A 17,085-nucleotide genomic window follows, 5' to 3' on the forward strand; every position below is an offset into this window, starting at 1 on the left:
GCGCGGTCGCGGCGGCCGGCGCCGGAAAGAGGAGGCCGTGGGGCCGCGGCGCCGGGCGTAATGAAGAGGGAGGAGCGGGAGGAGGAGGAGGAGGAGGAGCCGGGAGCGGCGAGGAGGAGGAGGAGCGAGGAGCGCCGATGGAACTGGCGAGAGGCTCCGGCGAGAACCGCGCCGCTGGGGAGAGGGAGCGGCCCACGGCGGGCCCGGCAGCGTGCGCGTAGCGGCGCTCCTCGTTACCTCCGCACGGCGACGCTCCTCCTCCGCTCGTGCTGCCGTAGCCACCGTGGGTCCCGTGGCCCTCGTGGGTCCCGTGGCCCCCGTGGGTCCCGTGATCCCCGTGATCCCCGTGGCCCCCGTGGCCCTCGTGGCCCCCGTGGGTCCCGGCCGCCGGCATCAAGAATCCGGGGTCGAGGTCCAGCATGAGCAGGTTGAGCTGCGCCACGCTCGCGTCCGTGCCAGCCGGCGCCGCGTCCCACTCACGCGATGCCTCGCCGGCGCCCGCCGGGAGCCAGCCCCAGCTCTCGGGCACCGCTGCGTGGCCGCTCGGCTGCCGCTGCTGCTGCTGCTGCTGCTGCTGCTGGTGCAGCTGGTAATGTTCCAGCTGGTACAGCTGCTGTGGCTGCTGCAGCGGCTGGTAGTGCCGGTAGTGCTCCGGCGGCGGTGACGGCTGCTGTTGGAAGGAGACCCGGGCCTCATGCGCCGCGGGCGGCCGGTACCCGTAGTAGTGCGCCTTTGCCGATGCCTGCCGGGGATCCGGCGTTGCCGGCGCCGGCGAGTACCCCGGCTCGTCGTCCAGGATGTCCGTCTCCCGCAGCGCGGGGGCCCCCGCGGCGCCGCCGTTCACGTGCACCAGCGCCGGCACCGTGTAGCGACCGCCGGCGACTCCGCCGAAGCCTCCGCCGGGCCTGCCGGCGCGGCCCGCCATGGCCGCGGGGTCGCCCCGCCGGGGCGAGGGCGGCACGCGGTCCGTGTGGTCCGTCCTGGCGGACGCCGACGAGTTCCCCGAGTCGGCGCTACGGGAGCGAGCGTGCTGCTGCTGCTGCTGCTGGTGCTGCTGCTGGTTCTGCTGGTGCTGTTGGTGCTGCTGCTGCTGGTGCTGCTGGTGCTGCTGGTGCTGCTGGTGCGCTCCCGGCCTTCCCCCGCCGAGGCTCAGCGTGCCGGCGCCTGCGCCGTTGTTGTTGGTGGTGGTGGGGCCGGGGCCGCGTCGGTGCGGCGAGCGTGCGGTGCTGCGCACGCTGGCGTACAGGCCGCCGTCTAGAGGGCCCCGCGCCACGTCTGGGGGTCGGGGGACAGCACGGCACTCACCATCACCACCACCACCACAAAGACAAAGATCCCCCGTGTAGCCTCTAACAGGCTGTAGGGGCAAGTGCTGTTAGCGAGCACCTATGAAGTCCGGCACGGCACACGAGGCGGTGGGTGGCCAGCACCACGCCCGGCCGCCTTTGTATCCCCGGTGGCGATGTTTACACACCGCACCAGGTACTCATTTGAGGCCGAGTCGACCTAGGGAGGCCGTGAGCGGGAATCGAACTCGGTTTGCCGGGTTTGTAGCGCGCGCTGACTGCTACGCCACTGCTCACCGACTGCACAGTCAGACAAACTTGTAATCTACAGTTAACACAGAGAACAGCACTCACTCACCACACAACCCTCACCACACAACCCTCACCACTCCACACTCAGATCTACACACGCCACACCCACACAGCAGAGCAGCAGCTGCAGACAGTCACACTCACCCCACACACTCACCACTCACCCCACACACTCGCCACTCACCCCACAAACTCGCCACTCACCCCACACACTCGCCACTCACCCACACACCCACCACTCACCCCCACACCCACCACTCACCCCACACACCCACCACTCACCCACACACCCACCACTCACCCCCACACCCACCACTCACCCCACACACTCGCCACTCACCCCACACACTCGCCACTCACCCCACACACTCGCCACTCACGCACTCACCACTCACCCCACACACTCACCACTCACCCACACACTCACCACTCACCCACACACTCACCACTCACCCTACACACTCACCACTCACCCTACACACTCACCACTCACCCCACACACTCACCACTCACCTCACACACTCACCACTCACCCTACACACTCACCACTCACCACACACACTCACCACTCACCCCACACACTCACCACTCACCACAGACACTCACCACTCACCACACACACTCACCACTCACCCCACACACTCATCCCACACACTCACCCTACACACTCACCACTCACCCCACACACTCACCACTCACCTCACACACTCACCACTCACCTCACACACTCACCGCTCACCCTACACACTCACCACACACACTCACCACTCACCCTACTCACTCACCACTCACCCCACACACTCACCACACACACTCACCACTCACCCCACACACTCATCCCACACACTCACCCTACACACTCACCACTCACCCCACACACTCACCACTCACCTCACACACTCACCACTCACCTCACACACTCACCGCTCACCCTACACACTCACCACACACACTCACCACTCACCCTACTCACTCACCACTCACTCCACACACTCACCACTCATCACACACACTCACCACTCACCCCACAGACTCGCCACTCAGCACACACACTCGTAATTCACCACACACACTCACCACTCACCACACACTCACCACTCACCACACACACTCACCACTCACCACTCACCCCACACACTCACCACTCACTCCACACACTCACCACTCACTCCACACACTCACCACTCACTCCACACACGCACCACTCACCCTCACCACTCACTCCACACACTCACCACTCACCCCACACACTCACCACACACACTCACCACTCACCACACACACACACCACTCACCACACACACTCACCACTCACCACACACACTCACCACTCACCCCACACACTCACCACTCACCCCACACACTCACCACTCACCCCACAGACTCACCACTCACCACACACACCACTCACCACACACACTCACCCCTCAGACTCACCACTCACCCCACACACTCACCACTCACCCTACACACTCAGCACTCACGCCACACACTCACCACTCACTCCACACACTCACCACTCACCCCACACACTCACCACTCACCCCACACACTCACCACTCACCACACACACTCACCACTCACCCTACACACTCAGCACTCACGCCACACACTCACCACTCACTCCACACACTCACCACTCACCCCACACACTCACCACTCACCCCACACACTCACCACTCACCCCACACACTCACCACTCACCCCACACACTCACCACTCACCACACACACACACCACTCACCACACACACTCACCGCTCACCACACACACTCACCACTCACCCCACACACTCACCACTCACCACACACACCACTCACCACACACACTCACCACTCACCCCACACACTCACCACTCACCACACACACTCACCACTCACCACACACACCGCTCACCACACACACTCACCAATCACCCCACACACTCACCACTCACCACACACACCACTCACCACACACACTCACCAGTCACCACACACACCACTCACCACACACACTCACCACTCACCACACTCACCACTCACCACACACACCACTCACCACACACACTCACCACACACACCACTCACCACACACACTCACCACTCACCACACACACCACTCACCACACACACTCACCACTCACCACACACACCACTCACCACACACACTCACCACTCACCACACACACTCACCACACACACTCACCACTCACCCCACACACTCACCACTCACCACACACACCACTCACCACACACACTCACCACTCACCACACTCACCACTCACCACACACACCACTCACCACACACACTCACCACTCACCACACACACCACTCACCACACACACTCACCACTCACCCCACACACTCACCACTCACCACCCACACACACTCACCACTCACCACACACACTCACCACTCACCACACTCACCACTCACCACACACACTCACCACACACACTCACCACTCACCACACACGCAGCAGCACTCGCTCTCGGCTGGGGGCCGCTGTTGTTCGCGTCCCACAAACCACGACCCCACCCGGCGGGGTCGTCGCTCCTCACCGCGACCCCCCTCGCCGCGACCCCCCGGGGCACGGGGCCGGTGAGGCCGGGGGACAGGGCACCAGCTCCGGCCACAACAACAGCCGCCACCAACGCCGCGAACACCGCCACCGGACGGACACTCGGACGCGGTGTGAACGTGAACCCAACCACTGCTCCTGCTACCCCGAGCGCAATCCCCCCACCCCCTCCCACCGCTCCCAACCCCCTTCGCCCACCCACCACCACGACCCCCCCCACCCCCCCCCGTTTTGCAAGGCTATTTATTCCCTGGGGCTATTAATAGCTACAATTACAGGGCTCCCCTCCAGGGCAGCGGCGGCAGCTGAAATTGTTTGTGCCACTCGCCACTAAAGCTGGGAGCTGCCAGGACACGGGCGGACCCAGCGTGGGCGGGTCAAGGCGTGTTCCCGGGGTCAGGGTTCGAGGCCATGGTGTTAGGGTCAGGGGTCATGATGCTAGGGTCAGGGGTCATGATGCTAGGGTCAGGGGTCATGATGCTAGGGTTAGGGCCATGGTGCTCGGGTCAGAGTTATGGTGTTAGGGCGAGTTATCCGGTTAGTGCTGTTAGCGAGCGCCTACGAAGGCCGGCACGGTACGCGTTTTTGCCTCCCGAGTGGCGATCTCTACACACCAGACTCCAGGTACTCATTTGAGGCCGAGTCGACCTAGGGGTGGCCCAGGACCGGTTCAGATATTTCGTCACCGGCGTCGACCATGAAAGGGAATCGAACTCGGGTGGCCAGGTTCGTAGGCTAATCACTGCGCCAACACTCCTCCTTCCCCCCCCCGCTCCGCACACACACTAACATACGCGTGTGTGCGTGTGTGTGTGCGTGTGTGCGTGTGTGCGGTAGTGTAGCGGTTAGCGCGCTGCGCTATGAACCTGGCGACCCGGGTTCTATTCCCGCTCACGGCCCACACCAGTGACGATTATCTGAACCGGTCCTGGGCCTCCCCTAGGTCGACTCAACATCGCCACTGGGGGAAACAAAGGCGGCCGGGCGTGGTGCTGGCCACCCACCCCCTCGTGTGCCGTTCCGGCCTTCATAGGTGCTCGCTGACAGCACTTGCCCCGACAGTCTGTAAGGGCTGCACGGGGGATCTTTGTCTTTTTTAGTTCCCGTGAGGGTGAACGAGCCCCTACAGTTCTTCCCAGCCCACACAGCGGCAATGTCCTTGCCTACAACCACACCAGTTCTGGCTTTAGAGGCAGCTAAATACGACTATAATCACAGTCGCTTGGCTGAAATGTCCGTAAATAAATATAGAAAGATGTTCAGCCGCGGTTTAAAAATGAACACTGGCTCAGCAAGCACACACACACAAAGATCCCCCGTGTAGCCTTGACAGACTGTAGGGGCAAGTGCTGTTAGCGAGAAGCACCAATGAAGGCCGGAACCGTACACGAGGGGGTGGGTTGCCAGCACCACGCCCGACCCGCCTTTGTCTCCCCAGTGGCGATGATTTTACACACGGCACCAGGTACTCATTTGAGGCTGAGTCGATCTAGGGGAGGAGGTCCAGGATCGGTTCAGATATTCGTCACCGGTGTCAACTGTGAGCGGGAATCGAACTCGGGTCGCTGGGTTCAAGGCGCAGCGCGCTAACCGCTACACTACCGCCCCCCACACACACACACATGTATGGACACACACAAATGTATGGACACATACACACATACACAAATGTATGGACACACACACATACACACACATACACACACACAAATGTATGGACACACACACACACGCGCACACAAATGTATGGACACACACACATACACGCACACACAAATGTATGGACACACACACACACGCACACACAAATGTATGGACACACACACATACACGCACACACAAATGTATGGACACACACACACACACACAAATGTATGGACACACACACACAAATGTATGGACACACACACACACATACACGCACACACAAATGTATGGACACACACACACAAATGTATGGACACACACACACATACACGCACACACAAATGTATGGACACACACATACACACCCACACACATACACACACAAATGTATGAACACACACACATACACGCACACACAAATGTATGGACACACACACAAATGTATGGACACACACACACACGCACACACAAATGTATGGACACACACACACATGTATGGACACACACACACACATACACACACACACACAAATGTACGGACACACACACACATACACACACAAATGTATGGACACACACACACAAATGTATGGACACATACACACACACAAATGTATGGACACACACACACAAATGTATGGACACATACACACACACAAATGTATGGACACACACACACACATACACACACAAATGTATGGACACACACACACATACACGCACACACAAATGTATGGACACACATACACACACAAATGTATGGACACACACACACACATACACACACAAATGTATGGACACACACACACGAGACAACCAGGACCCAGGGGTCAATCAATTGCCTGACACGGCCATCATGAACCCAGGGCTTGAACCCAGCATATCTCAGCCGTGCTGGATCGGTGTCCCGGACATGGCCTCAACCCCCCCCCCCCTCTCATTGCGAGCCAGCGAGGAACACCGCTAGGAGGGCACGAGTTGTTGTTTGGCTGGAGTCGGAGGGAAGACCACGGGGATTGAGGGGGGAGCGGGCGGTGGGTTGGTGGGGGAGGCTCAGGAATGGCTTGTGGAGGAATGTGCCAAGGGGGGTTGGGAGTATGTGGGGGGTAGTGGGGGGGGGCTGAAAGGCGACCCACACCCCCCAAACCCCCGTGGTGCATCCCTTCCGTCACGGCTACACGCAACAGACACACGACCCAGCTCCCTCCCTCCACTAACGCGTGTTACACACGTGTGTGTCAGTGTGTGTGTCAGTGTGTGTGTGTCAGTGTGTGTGTGTCAGTGTGTGTGTGTCTTTGTCTGATCGATGCCCGCGTGCGGTCAAGAGATGGCTCCCTATTGCTCAACCACGTTATGTATGCCGATGATTTGATAATAGCTGCTCATTCAGAGGAGGAGTTGGAGACGCTGCTGCTGAGACTGGAGCATGCCACTAAGAAATGGGGCCTTACCATCAGCCCCACCAAAACTAAGCACCTGCCTGGGTATTTTGTACCATCGGACACTCCACCCCCACAACTCCCAATCGGTGATGGGGCAGTTGTGGAGAGAGTGGAGAGTTTCCCATACCTGGGCAGTGTGCTTATGACCGGCTCCAGTTTAACAGCAGAGGCCTCACTCCGAATCAGTCGAGCGGCAATATCTTTTCGTCGGTTGCGTAACGCTGTGTGGAAGCTACCTGGTCTGTCGCTCCGCACTAAGCTTCAGGTCTTCTCGGCCACGGTCATTCTCTCCCTTCTCTACGCTTGCGAAACGTGGACCCCCCTAATGGAACATCTTCGCCGGTTAGAAACATTTAGCCTGGCCTGCCTACGATCCATCTTGGGTTTAACCAAGCTGGATTGTGTGAGGAGCTCACAAATCCTTGAAAGATATGGGCAAGATCCCATCGGTGAGCTCCTCCGGCAGGCAAGGCTGCGTTGGCTGGGTCATGTAACCCGCATGCCCAGCCACCGCATGCCAAAACAGCTTTTGTTGGGCCGGATCGAGGGGGCTAAACGGGCGCGGCACGGGCTAGAGAAGAGATGGAGTGACGTGGTACAGGAGGACGTGGAGCTGAGTGGACTTGCCGATGACTGGTACCAGCGGTGTCAAGATCGGCCTCTGTGGAGGAGGCTCGTGAAGGATGCTACTTGGCAGTTGGAGGCAGTCGCCCTCAAGCAACAACGGAGGGCGGAGGAGCGACGCTCACAACGAGCGGAGCGCCGGGTGGCTAAAACACAGCAGGTTGGCACAGTAGGGGGCACAGGTGGTGCATCAGCCAGTCATCTCAGTCAGTCGACCCGTGGCACCTGGGTCTGCCCCGTGACCTCCTGCGAGCGGGCGTTCGACACTTCACGTGGCCTCAAGGTGCACATGGCCTAGCACAAGCGTCGTGGTGACGTCACCGCCGCTTAGTGGCGAATGGCGGTTGTTGTTGTTGTTGTGTGTGTGCGGTAGTGTAGCGGTCAGCGCTACGCTGCGCTACGAACCCGGCGACCCAGGTTCGATTCCCGCTCGCGTCCAACACCGGTGACGATTATCTGAACCAGTCCTGAGTACCTGGTGCGGTGTGTAGTAAACGTCGCCACTGGGGAGACAAAGGTGGCCGGGCGAGGTGTTGGCCACCAACCCCCTCGTGTGCCGCGCCGGCCTTCATAGGTGCTGCTACTCGCTAACAGCACTTGCCCCCACAGTCCATTAGAGGCTATACGGGGGATCTTTGACTTTGTATTGTGCGCACGTGCGTGGGGGAGTGGTGGCGCAGTGGTTAGCGCCGCGCCGGCCTACGAACCCGGCGGAGACCCCAGTTCGATTCCCCCGCGCTCATGAGCGATGACAGCGAATATTTGAACCAGTTCCGAGTCTCCCCTAGGTCGACTCGGCCTCAAACGAGTACCTGGTACGATGTGTGAGCATGGCCACTGGGGAGACAAAGGCGGCCGAGCGTGGTGCTATCCACAACGTCGTCTCATGTGCAGTATCAGCCTTAAAAAGTGCTCGTTATGACAGCGCCTGCCCCAACAGTCGGTTAAGTGTATCATGTGCACATGTCTGTGTATGTGTACATGTCTGTGTATGTGTGCATGTCTGTGTATGTGTGCATGTAAATGTATGTTTGTATGTAAATGTATGTCTCCATGTTCCTGTGTCTCCGTGTGTCCCCGCGGTGTCTTCTTCGTGGTGTCTCCCTCGTGGTGTCTCCCTCGTGGTGTCTCCCCGTGGTGTCTCTCGGTGGTCTCTACCCGTGACCTCTCTCCCCGTGGTGTCTCCCCTGCGGTGTCTCCCCGCGGTGTCTCTTCGTGGTGTCTCCCCGCGGTGTCTCTCGGTGGTCTCTACCCGTGACCTCTCTCCCCGTGGTGTCTCCCCGCCCCCCGTGTCTCACCGCTGTCTCTGTGCGCGTTCACGAAGCTCTCGTAGGAGTCCCAGCGGACGAGCGGGTCCGACGACCCGTAGCGTACTCGCACCCCGGGCCCGTTCGGCAGCTCCACGCAGTCTGAGACGTGGGGTCATGGGGTCAGGGTTCGACATTCAGCGTCTCATCAGTGGAGTCGGGGATCGCGGGATCAAGGTAGCCTGCCACATCTTAATCATTGGCAAGGCCTCCTCTCTCTCTCTATACGAGACCGGGTGTGGTGTGTCCTGGTTCACCACTTCAAAAAAAAAACTTTGATGGACAACAACAACACCAACCCAATCATTGGCGCCGTTTCGGAGAACATAAGCACCATAATAAAGGTTTTTGGGTTAGATCGCGTTTATTTATAAATGTGTCGTAACCCTCCACCACCCGACACAGCCAATCAGCAAAAAAAAGTGTCACGTTGACAAAAGACAAATAATTCACTTAGCCCACCGGTGTGTTGAAGAGTGAATCCACATTTACAGTTTGAGTACGACGTTTCGCTGGTAAATACATCCAGCGAAACGTCGTACTCAAACTGTAAATGTGGATTCACTCTTCAACACACCGGTGGGCTAAAGTAGTGAATTATTTGTCTTTTGTCAACGTGACACTTTTTTTGCTGATTGGCCGTGTCGGGTGGTGGAGGGTTACGACACATTCATAAATAAACGCGATCTAACCCAAAAACCTTTATTATGAATAATATTGGTCGGGAAAGCCTACGTGTTAAACTAACATAAGCACCACCAAATAATCAGACTATCCCCCCTCCTCCGCCACCCCCCCCCCCCCGGCGCTCCCCCCACACACACACACACGAGAGCCGAACGTCCCGCCAGGCTGGAGGAGCGAGCGAGATCGGTCGCTGCCGGCGGCCGCGAGGCAAAGCGGCACGTCAGCTGAAGATGAAATTAGCTCTCGCTGTCAGCCGCGACTTCCACGGACGTGATTAACGATGGGGCGGAAGGGGCGGGGGGGAGGAGGGACCTACACCGGCGGGCGCCGACCTCACCGAAGCCGTGGGCCCCAATGCGGTAAAAGTTAACAAAAAATAATTTCACCAAGCGAGCGAACGAGCGAGCTTGCTGATGAGACACTGCACGTCGAAACCGGACCAGAGAGTGCTGCCGCTGAGAAAATTTAAAAAAATTACTTTCAGAAGGAAGGTCGTATGGCTGATGGGATGTTCAAAAGAGAGATATATATACACAGACAGACACTTTTCTGTCTTACGTGGAGGGACGCGTGTGTGTGCGTGTGTGTGCGTGTATGTGCGTGTGCGTGCGTGTGTGTGCGTGCGTGTGCGTGCAGAACTTGTTCCGCACCGTTCGTAGCCAGCCGCGCTGATCGGAGGTGCGGGGGAAGGACAACAAACTGAAAGCAAAGAGCGGCTCTGAAGGGGCGAGTTTGTCCGGTCTAGATGATGACGATTTAAAAGTGGCATAAGCTCCCATTGGCTTCCTAACATCGGACGGCAGGAGCGTTCCAGACGGCCGCAGGAGCCGCGCCAGCCACAGGGCGCCGCAAAGGACGACCGCGGTCGGCGTGGCCGATGGTTTACGGCGGCGGTGCGTGGCCCGGTGACTGGGAGCGAGTTTCTGGCGTTGAGCGAGAGGAGTCATCGTCGCGGCCTTCGTGGCCTTCGTGGCCTTCGTGGGTCCCCAGGGGGGCCGCCGGGGGCACGAAAGCCGGAGGGAGGGGGGGGGGGACGACCCGCGGCCCGAAGCAACGGTCCGACGTTTCGTTGCGCGTGCTGCGAGCTCCGTCGGGAAAGCGAACGTCGAGTTGGTCCACCGGGGCGGGTCTGCAATACTGCGGCATTGTGGGTAGCGAGGTGGTGGAGGGGCGGGAGGTGAGGTGGTGGCGGTGGTGGAGGTGGTGAGGGTGGAGGTGGTGGTGAGGGTAGAGGTGGTGGAGTGGTGGTGGTGGTGGTGGAGGATGTGGTGGTGGTGGTGGTGGTGGGTGGTAGTGGTGGGGGTCTATTCCGGGCTTCTCGCTGCGGGCGATGACGCCGCGAGGGGGTGGCCGTCATCCTCCCCCCGCCCACCCCCCCCGCCGTGTCGCATTCACTCGGGGCAGCGAAATTCAGCCGCCCAGGGCCAGCGGGGGTCACACCACGTGCGCACACACGCACACACACACGCACGTGGTGTGCGTGTGTGTGTGCGTAGGTGTCATATGCATGTGTGCGTGTGCGTCCCCACATGTGCACGTGCACGTGTGTGCACGTGCGCGCATGTGTACATAGGTCTGTGTGTGTGTGCACGTGTGTGGTGGTTAGCGCTACGCTGCGCTGTGAACCCGGTGACCCGGGTTCGATTCCCGCTCACGGCCAACACCGGTGACGATTATCTGAACCGGTCCTGGGCCTCCCCTAGGTCGACTCAGCCTCAAATGAGAACCTGGTGCGGTGTGTAAACATCGCCACTTGGGGAGACAAAGGCGGCCGGGCGTGGTGCTGGCCACCCACCCCCTCCGTGTGCCGTTCCGGCCTTCATAGGTGCTGCTCGCTAACAGCACTTGCCTCTACAGTCTGTTGAGACTACACGGGGGATCTTTTTTACGTGACGATTATTTGAACCGATCCTGGGCCTCCCCTAGGTGGACCGAGTACTTGGTGAGGTGTGTAGTAAAAATCGCCACTGGGGAGACAAAGGCGGCCGGCCGGGCGTGGTGCTGGCCACCCACCCCCTCGTGCGCCGTGCCGGCCTTCATAGAGTTGCTGCTCGCTAACAGCACTTGCCCCTACAGTCTGTTGAGACTACACGGGGTGGGGGGGGGGGGGGTTCAGTGGATCTTTGTCTTTGTGTGTGCGAGCCTCCGTCGGGCGGCAGTGCCCAGGGTGGGCACCGCTCCACGCGGCTCCACCAAACAAGGGAGCACGACGCCGCCCCCGTGACCTCCGCGGGCACCGATTTGGAGATGACCAACGCAGGGCGTCCAGAAATCTCCGTGCACGCACGCACGCACACACATACCCGTACACACACACACACACGTATGCGTGTGTGTGTGTGTACGTGTGTGTGGGGAGCGGTAGTGTAGCGGTTAGCGCGCTGCGCTACGAACCTGGCGTCCCGGGTTCGATTCCCGCTCACGGCCAACACCAGTGACGATTATCTAAACCGGTCCCGGGCCTCCCCTAGGTCGACTCAGCCTCAAATAAGTACCTGGTGCGGTGTGTAAACATCGCCACTGGGGAGATAAAGCCGGCCGAGCGTGGTGCTGGCCACCCACCCCCTCGTGTACCGTTCCGGCCTTCATAGGTGCTCGCTAACACCACTTGCCCCTACAGTCTGTTACAGGCTATATGGGGGATCTTTGTCTTTTTATCTTTGTGGGGAGCGGTAGTGTAGCGGTTATTGCCCTGCGCTACGAACATGGTGAATTCGGGTCACGAGCCTGGTGACCTGAGTTCGATTACCGCTTACGGCCAACACCAGTGACTCTCATCTGCACCGGACCTGGGCCTCCCCTAGGTCGACTCAGCCTCAAATGAGTACCTGGTGTCGTGCGTAAAAAAACATCGCCACTTGGGAGACAAAGGCGGCCGGGCGTGGTGCTGGCCACCCAACCCCTCGTGTGCCGTTCTGGCCTTCATAGGTGCTTGCTAACAGGACTTGCCCCAACATTCTTAAGACTATACGGGGGATCTTTGTCTGCAGAGGAGGCTCGTGAAGGACGCTGCTACTGGGCTACATTTGGAGGCAGTCGCCCTCCAACAACAGCGGAGGGCAGAAGAGCGACGCTCACAACAACGAGCTGAGCGCCGGGCGGCTAAAACGCAGCGAGTTGGCGCAGTGAGGAGCACAGGCGGTGCATCGGCCGGTCGTCTCATTCAGTCGACCCGTGGCGCCACCTGGGTCTGTCCCGTGACCTCCTGCCAGCGGGCGTTCGACATTTCACGTGGCCTTAAAGTGCACCTAGCCTGGCACGAGCGCTGCGGTGACGTCAACGTCACTTTGTGCGAATGGTGGCTGTTGTGGTTGTGTATGTATGTGGTGTGTAGTTTGTGTGTGTACGTGGTGTGTGTGTGTTGTGTACGTGGTGTGTTGTGTATGTAGTGTGTGTGTGTACATGTTGTGTGTATGTGTACGTGTCGTGTGTGTAACGTGTGTGTGTGTAACGTGTGTGTGTGTAACGTGTGTGTGTGTAATGTGTGTGTGTGTAATGTGTGTATTTAATGTGTGTTGTGTACGTGGTGTATGTGTGTACGTGGTGTGTGTGTGTGTTTGTGGTGTGCATGTGTTGTATACGTGGTGTGTGTGTGTACGTGGTGTGTGTACGTGATGTGTGTGTACGTGATGTGTGTGTGTGTACGTTGTGTGTGTCACCCACAAACCCACCTTTGGATGACTCTGGCCTCGTGGACAGCTTAAACTCCACCTTTCCTTGCTGTGGGAACCTCTCATCTGCCGCAGAGGACACACACACAAAGACAAAGACCCCCCTTGTAGCCTTTAACAGGCTATTGGGGCAAGTGCCGTTATCGAGCACCTATGAAGGCCGGCACGGCACACGAGGGGGTGGGCGGCCAACACCACGCCCGCCCACCTTTGTCTCCCCAGTGCTAATGTTTACCGCACGAGGTATTAATTTAAGGCCGAGTCGATCTAGGGGAGGCCCAGGACTGAGGTTCAGATTTTCACCGTGGCTGGTGTTGGACGAGAGCGGGAATTGAACTCGGATCGCCGGGTTCGTAGCGCGGCGCGCTAACCACTGCACCGCCACTCCCTACATACGCACGCACGCACGGAGCGGTGTGTCTGTGCACACGATGCCCAGACTTGGTGGTGGTGGTGGTGATGGTGGTGGTGGAAATCTTGGTCGTGGTGGCAACGGTTGTGCTGATTGTAGTGGCGGCGGGCTGTAAACACCGGGCACGGGAATCTCGGTTCTCTATCGGTTCTCGACCGGTTCATTATCAGTTGGCTCCCGGTTCATTATCGGTTCTATACTGGTTCTCTACTGGTTCCCTACTGGTTTATTATCGGTTCTATACTGATTCTTTACTGGTTCCCTACTGGTTTATTATCGGTTCTGTATTGGTTCTTTATTGGTTCCCCACTGGTTAATTATCGGTTCTATACTGGTTCTCTACTGGTTCCCTACTGGTTTATTATCGGTTCTGTATTGGTTCTTTATCGGTTCCCCACTGGTTAATTATCGGTTCTATACTGGTTCTCTACTGGTTCATTATCGGTTCTGTATTGGTTCTTTACTGGTTCATTACTGGTTCATTATTGGTTCTCTGCCGGTCCCTCCAGCCCCCCCCCACCCCCCCCCCCAATGGTGGGGTCCCGTGGCGAGGGGTTGTGGGAGTCCCGTGGCTCCGCTCCGTACCGGTGTTTGCGTGATCCAGTTCGTGTTTTGCGAAGCAGAGCGGCAGGCCCTGCACGGCCCCTGTGTGGAACTGGACTCGGAAGACCTCGTCCCGGCCCGCACTGCCAAACCGCTTGTGGTAGCACTTCACCTGGACATGCACGGCCACACAGACGCCTCATCCTCGTCATCGTCGTCATCCTCGTCGTCATCCTCATCGTCGTCGTTGTTATCATCATCATCGTGTTTATCATCATCATCGTCATCATCTACATCGTCATCGTCATCATCGTAACCATGATCATCCTCGTCATCATCATCGCTGTTATCATCATCATCAGCAGCAGCATGAGCAGCAGCAGTTGCAGCATGCAGCAGCAGCAGCTATGATCTCTCCACTGCTGTGTGAAGGTTTCACAGCCCTCTCCCACGCAGCCTGTGTGCGCGTGTGTGTGGCGGTTGCGGTGTGCGTCACGTGACGTAGAAGAGAACCGTAGTGCACGGAGAACACCCGGGGGGGGGGGGGGGCATGGCGAGGGGGGAGTGCTGGGGGGTGGGGGTGTGGTGGTTCTCACCAGGATGTCCCCCTTGAGCATGAGCGCCGGCTGGATGCCGATGCAGAGCTGCGCAGTGCTCCCCTGCTGCACGTCGCTGCACACATCGCAGAGGGCGGGCACACAAAGTAGAGTCCCCCCGCCCGCCCCGCCCCGCCCCGCCCTGCCCCGCCCGCTTCCCGGCCAGTCTCCAGAATCTGTCAAGGATTTGTGAGGCCCTCACACACGATCCAGCCTGGTTAAACCTAGGATGGATCGATCGTAGGCAGGCCGGCCTAAATGTTTTTAAATGACCGCGGCCGAGAAGACCCGAAGCTTCGTGCGGAGCGACAGACCAGGGTAGCTTCCACACACAGCGTTGCGCAGCCGATGAAAGGATAATGCCGCTCGACTGGTTCGGAGTGAGACCTCCGCTGTTAAACTGGAGCCGGCCATGAGCACACTGCACAGGCGTGGAAAACTCTCCACTCTCTCCACAACTGCCCCATCACCAATTGGGAGTTGTGGGGGTGGAGTGTCTGATGGTAAAAATATCCAGGCAGGTGTTTAGTTTTGGTGGGGCTGCTGGTAAGGCCCCACCTCTTAGTGGCACACTCCAGGTTCAGCAGCAGTGCCTCCAACTCCTCCTCTGAAGGAGCAGCAATCACCAGATCATCGGCATACATAACGTGGTTAACCAATAGGGAGCCATCCCTTGACTGCACCCGGGCATCGATCAGCCTCACATAAAATTTGTACCAGATGGAAATTCCGGCGGTACAGCAATCGAAGGCATCACGAACTACGTGGTCGAAATTCAAGTTAAATCATGTAGGAGCCAGAGGACATCCCTGTCGCACCCCTAGGTGAACAGGCAATGGTTCCAACTCCCGGCCACGTAGTTTTACCCGGGCCTGCTCAACATGATTGTGAACAGAGTGTCAGGGCAATAAATAAAGCAAAGATGTAGGTATTGTGGGAATTCCTTACACCTCTGCTGTAGCAGACGGACAGAAAATATGGCATCTGTCCAGGACCGCACACACACACACACGTGGACACACACGCAGACACGTGGACACACACGCAGACACATGGACGCGCACACACACACACGTCGACACACACACACACCCACGCGTGCGTGCGCGGCCGCATTCGTGCTCAGACCATCGGCCGTTGCTGAAGAACTGGTCACGTGGTGTGCGGCAATCGCTACGATTTAGCTCACAGCTCCAGCCGTCCGGGGTCTAATCTGGGGCCAGATGCGGCTGCGAGAGAGTGTTCTTTGACGATGCTGAAACTATCGGAATTGGCATGGATAAAGAGGAATGAGCAGATAAGAGGATTGCAGAAAAGCTATACAGTATAAGCTATGTAAATATTGTTTTATTTTACCAGGTAAGGCCCCTCTGAGCTACGTAGCTCGTTTTCACAAGCGACTTGGCCACAAATAATAGGCTCAACGGATTAGCTCATCGTCGTCGCGTGGAAATCTAGGGCAGCCAAATACTCTGAACGAGTGACGTCGATTCTCAAATGTGGAGGGACAAAACGGAGGACCCGGAGAAAAATCCACGCGACCACGGAGAGAGAGAGGCACGCAAACTCCAAATATACAGCAGCAGGCGTCAGGGTCGGGATTGAACCCACGACCTCCTGTCTACCAGGCGAGGTAGTTAACATATCCTACCCACCGTGATGATGGTGAGAGAGAGAGAGACACGCAAACTCCAAATATACAGCAGCAGGCGTCAGGGTCGGGATCGAACCTACGGCCTCCTGTAGACCAGGCGAGGTAGTTAACATCTCCTAGCCACCGCGGGTGAGGGGGGATGGCCGTGCGTCGTACTCACTAGACTCCCGAGGTGCACACAAGCTGCATGCCCTGGTACACCTTGATGAACAGGCAGCAGCAATCTGTGTGGCACGGGGGAGGTGTGGGGGGCAGGGGGGGGGTGAGCGGGCACAGCCAGGACGCCACCGCGGCGCCAATCAGAGTCAGCTCCCAACCATCGTGGACCAATCAGAGACAG

At 58.3% G+C, this 17,085-nt stretch overlaps 1 protein-coding gene across 3 annotated transcripts in view; it reads right to left on the reverse strand.

The window, feature by feature from the left end:
• LOC116954709 (tensin-3-like) overlaps positions 1 to 17,085 on the reverse strand; it is a 106,839-nt gene that overhangs the window by 38,425 nt on the left and 51,329 nt on the right. For all 3 annotated transcript variants that reach the window (XM_076052476.1, XM_076052478.1, XM_032975415.2), the window contains exons 12-17: positions 16,906 to 16,969; positions 15,092 to 15,167; positions 14,538 to 14,667; positions 13,541 to 13,606; positions 9,174 to 9,284; positions 238 to 1,275 (exon numbers count right to left, since the gene is read on the reverse strand). In XM_076052476.1, coding sequence (XP_075908591.1) covers positions 238 to 1,275; positions 9,174 to 9,284; positions 13,541 to 13,606; positions 14,538 to 14,667; positions 15,092 to 15,167; positions 16,906 to 16,969 — 1,485 coding nt within the window. The remainder of the gene's footprint in view (positions 1 to 237; positions 1,276 to 9,173; positions 9,285 to 13,540; positions 13,607 to 14,537; positions 14,668 to 15,091; positions 15,168 to 16,905; positions 16,970 to 17,085) is intronic.

This window comes from Petromyzon marinus, chromosome 56 (genome assembly GCF_048934315.1).
Source record: "Petromyzon marinus isolate PM22_M1 ecotype Great Lakes invasive population chromosome 56, UKy_Petmar_22M1.pri1.0, whole genome shotgun sequence".
Taxonomy (NCBI): domain Eukaryota; kingdom Metazoa; phylum Chordata; class Hyperoartia; order Petromyzontiformes; family Petromyzontidae; genus Petromyzon; species Petromyzon marinus.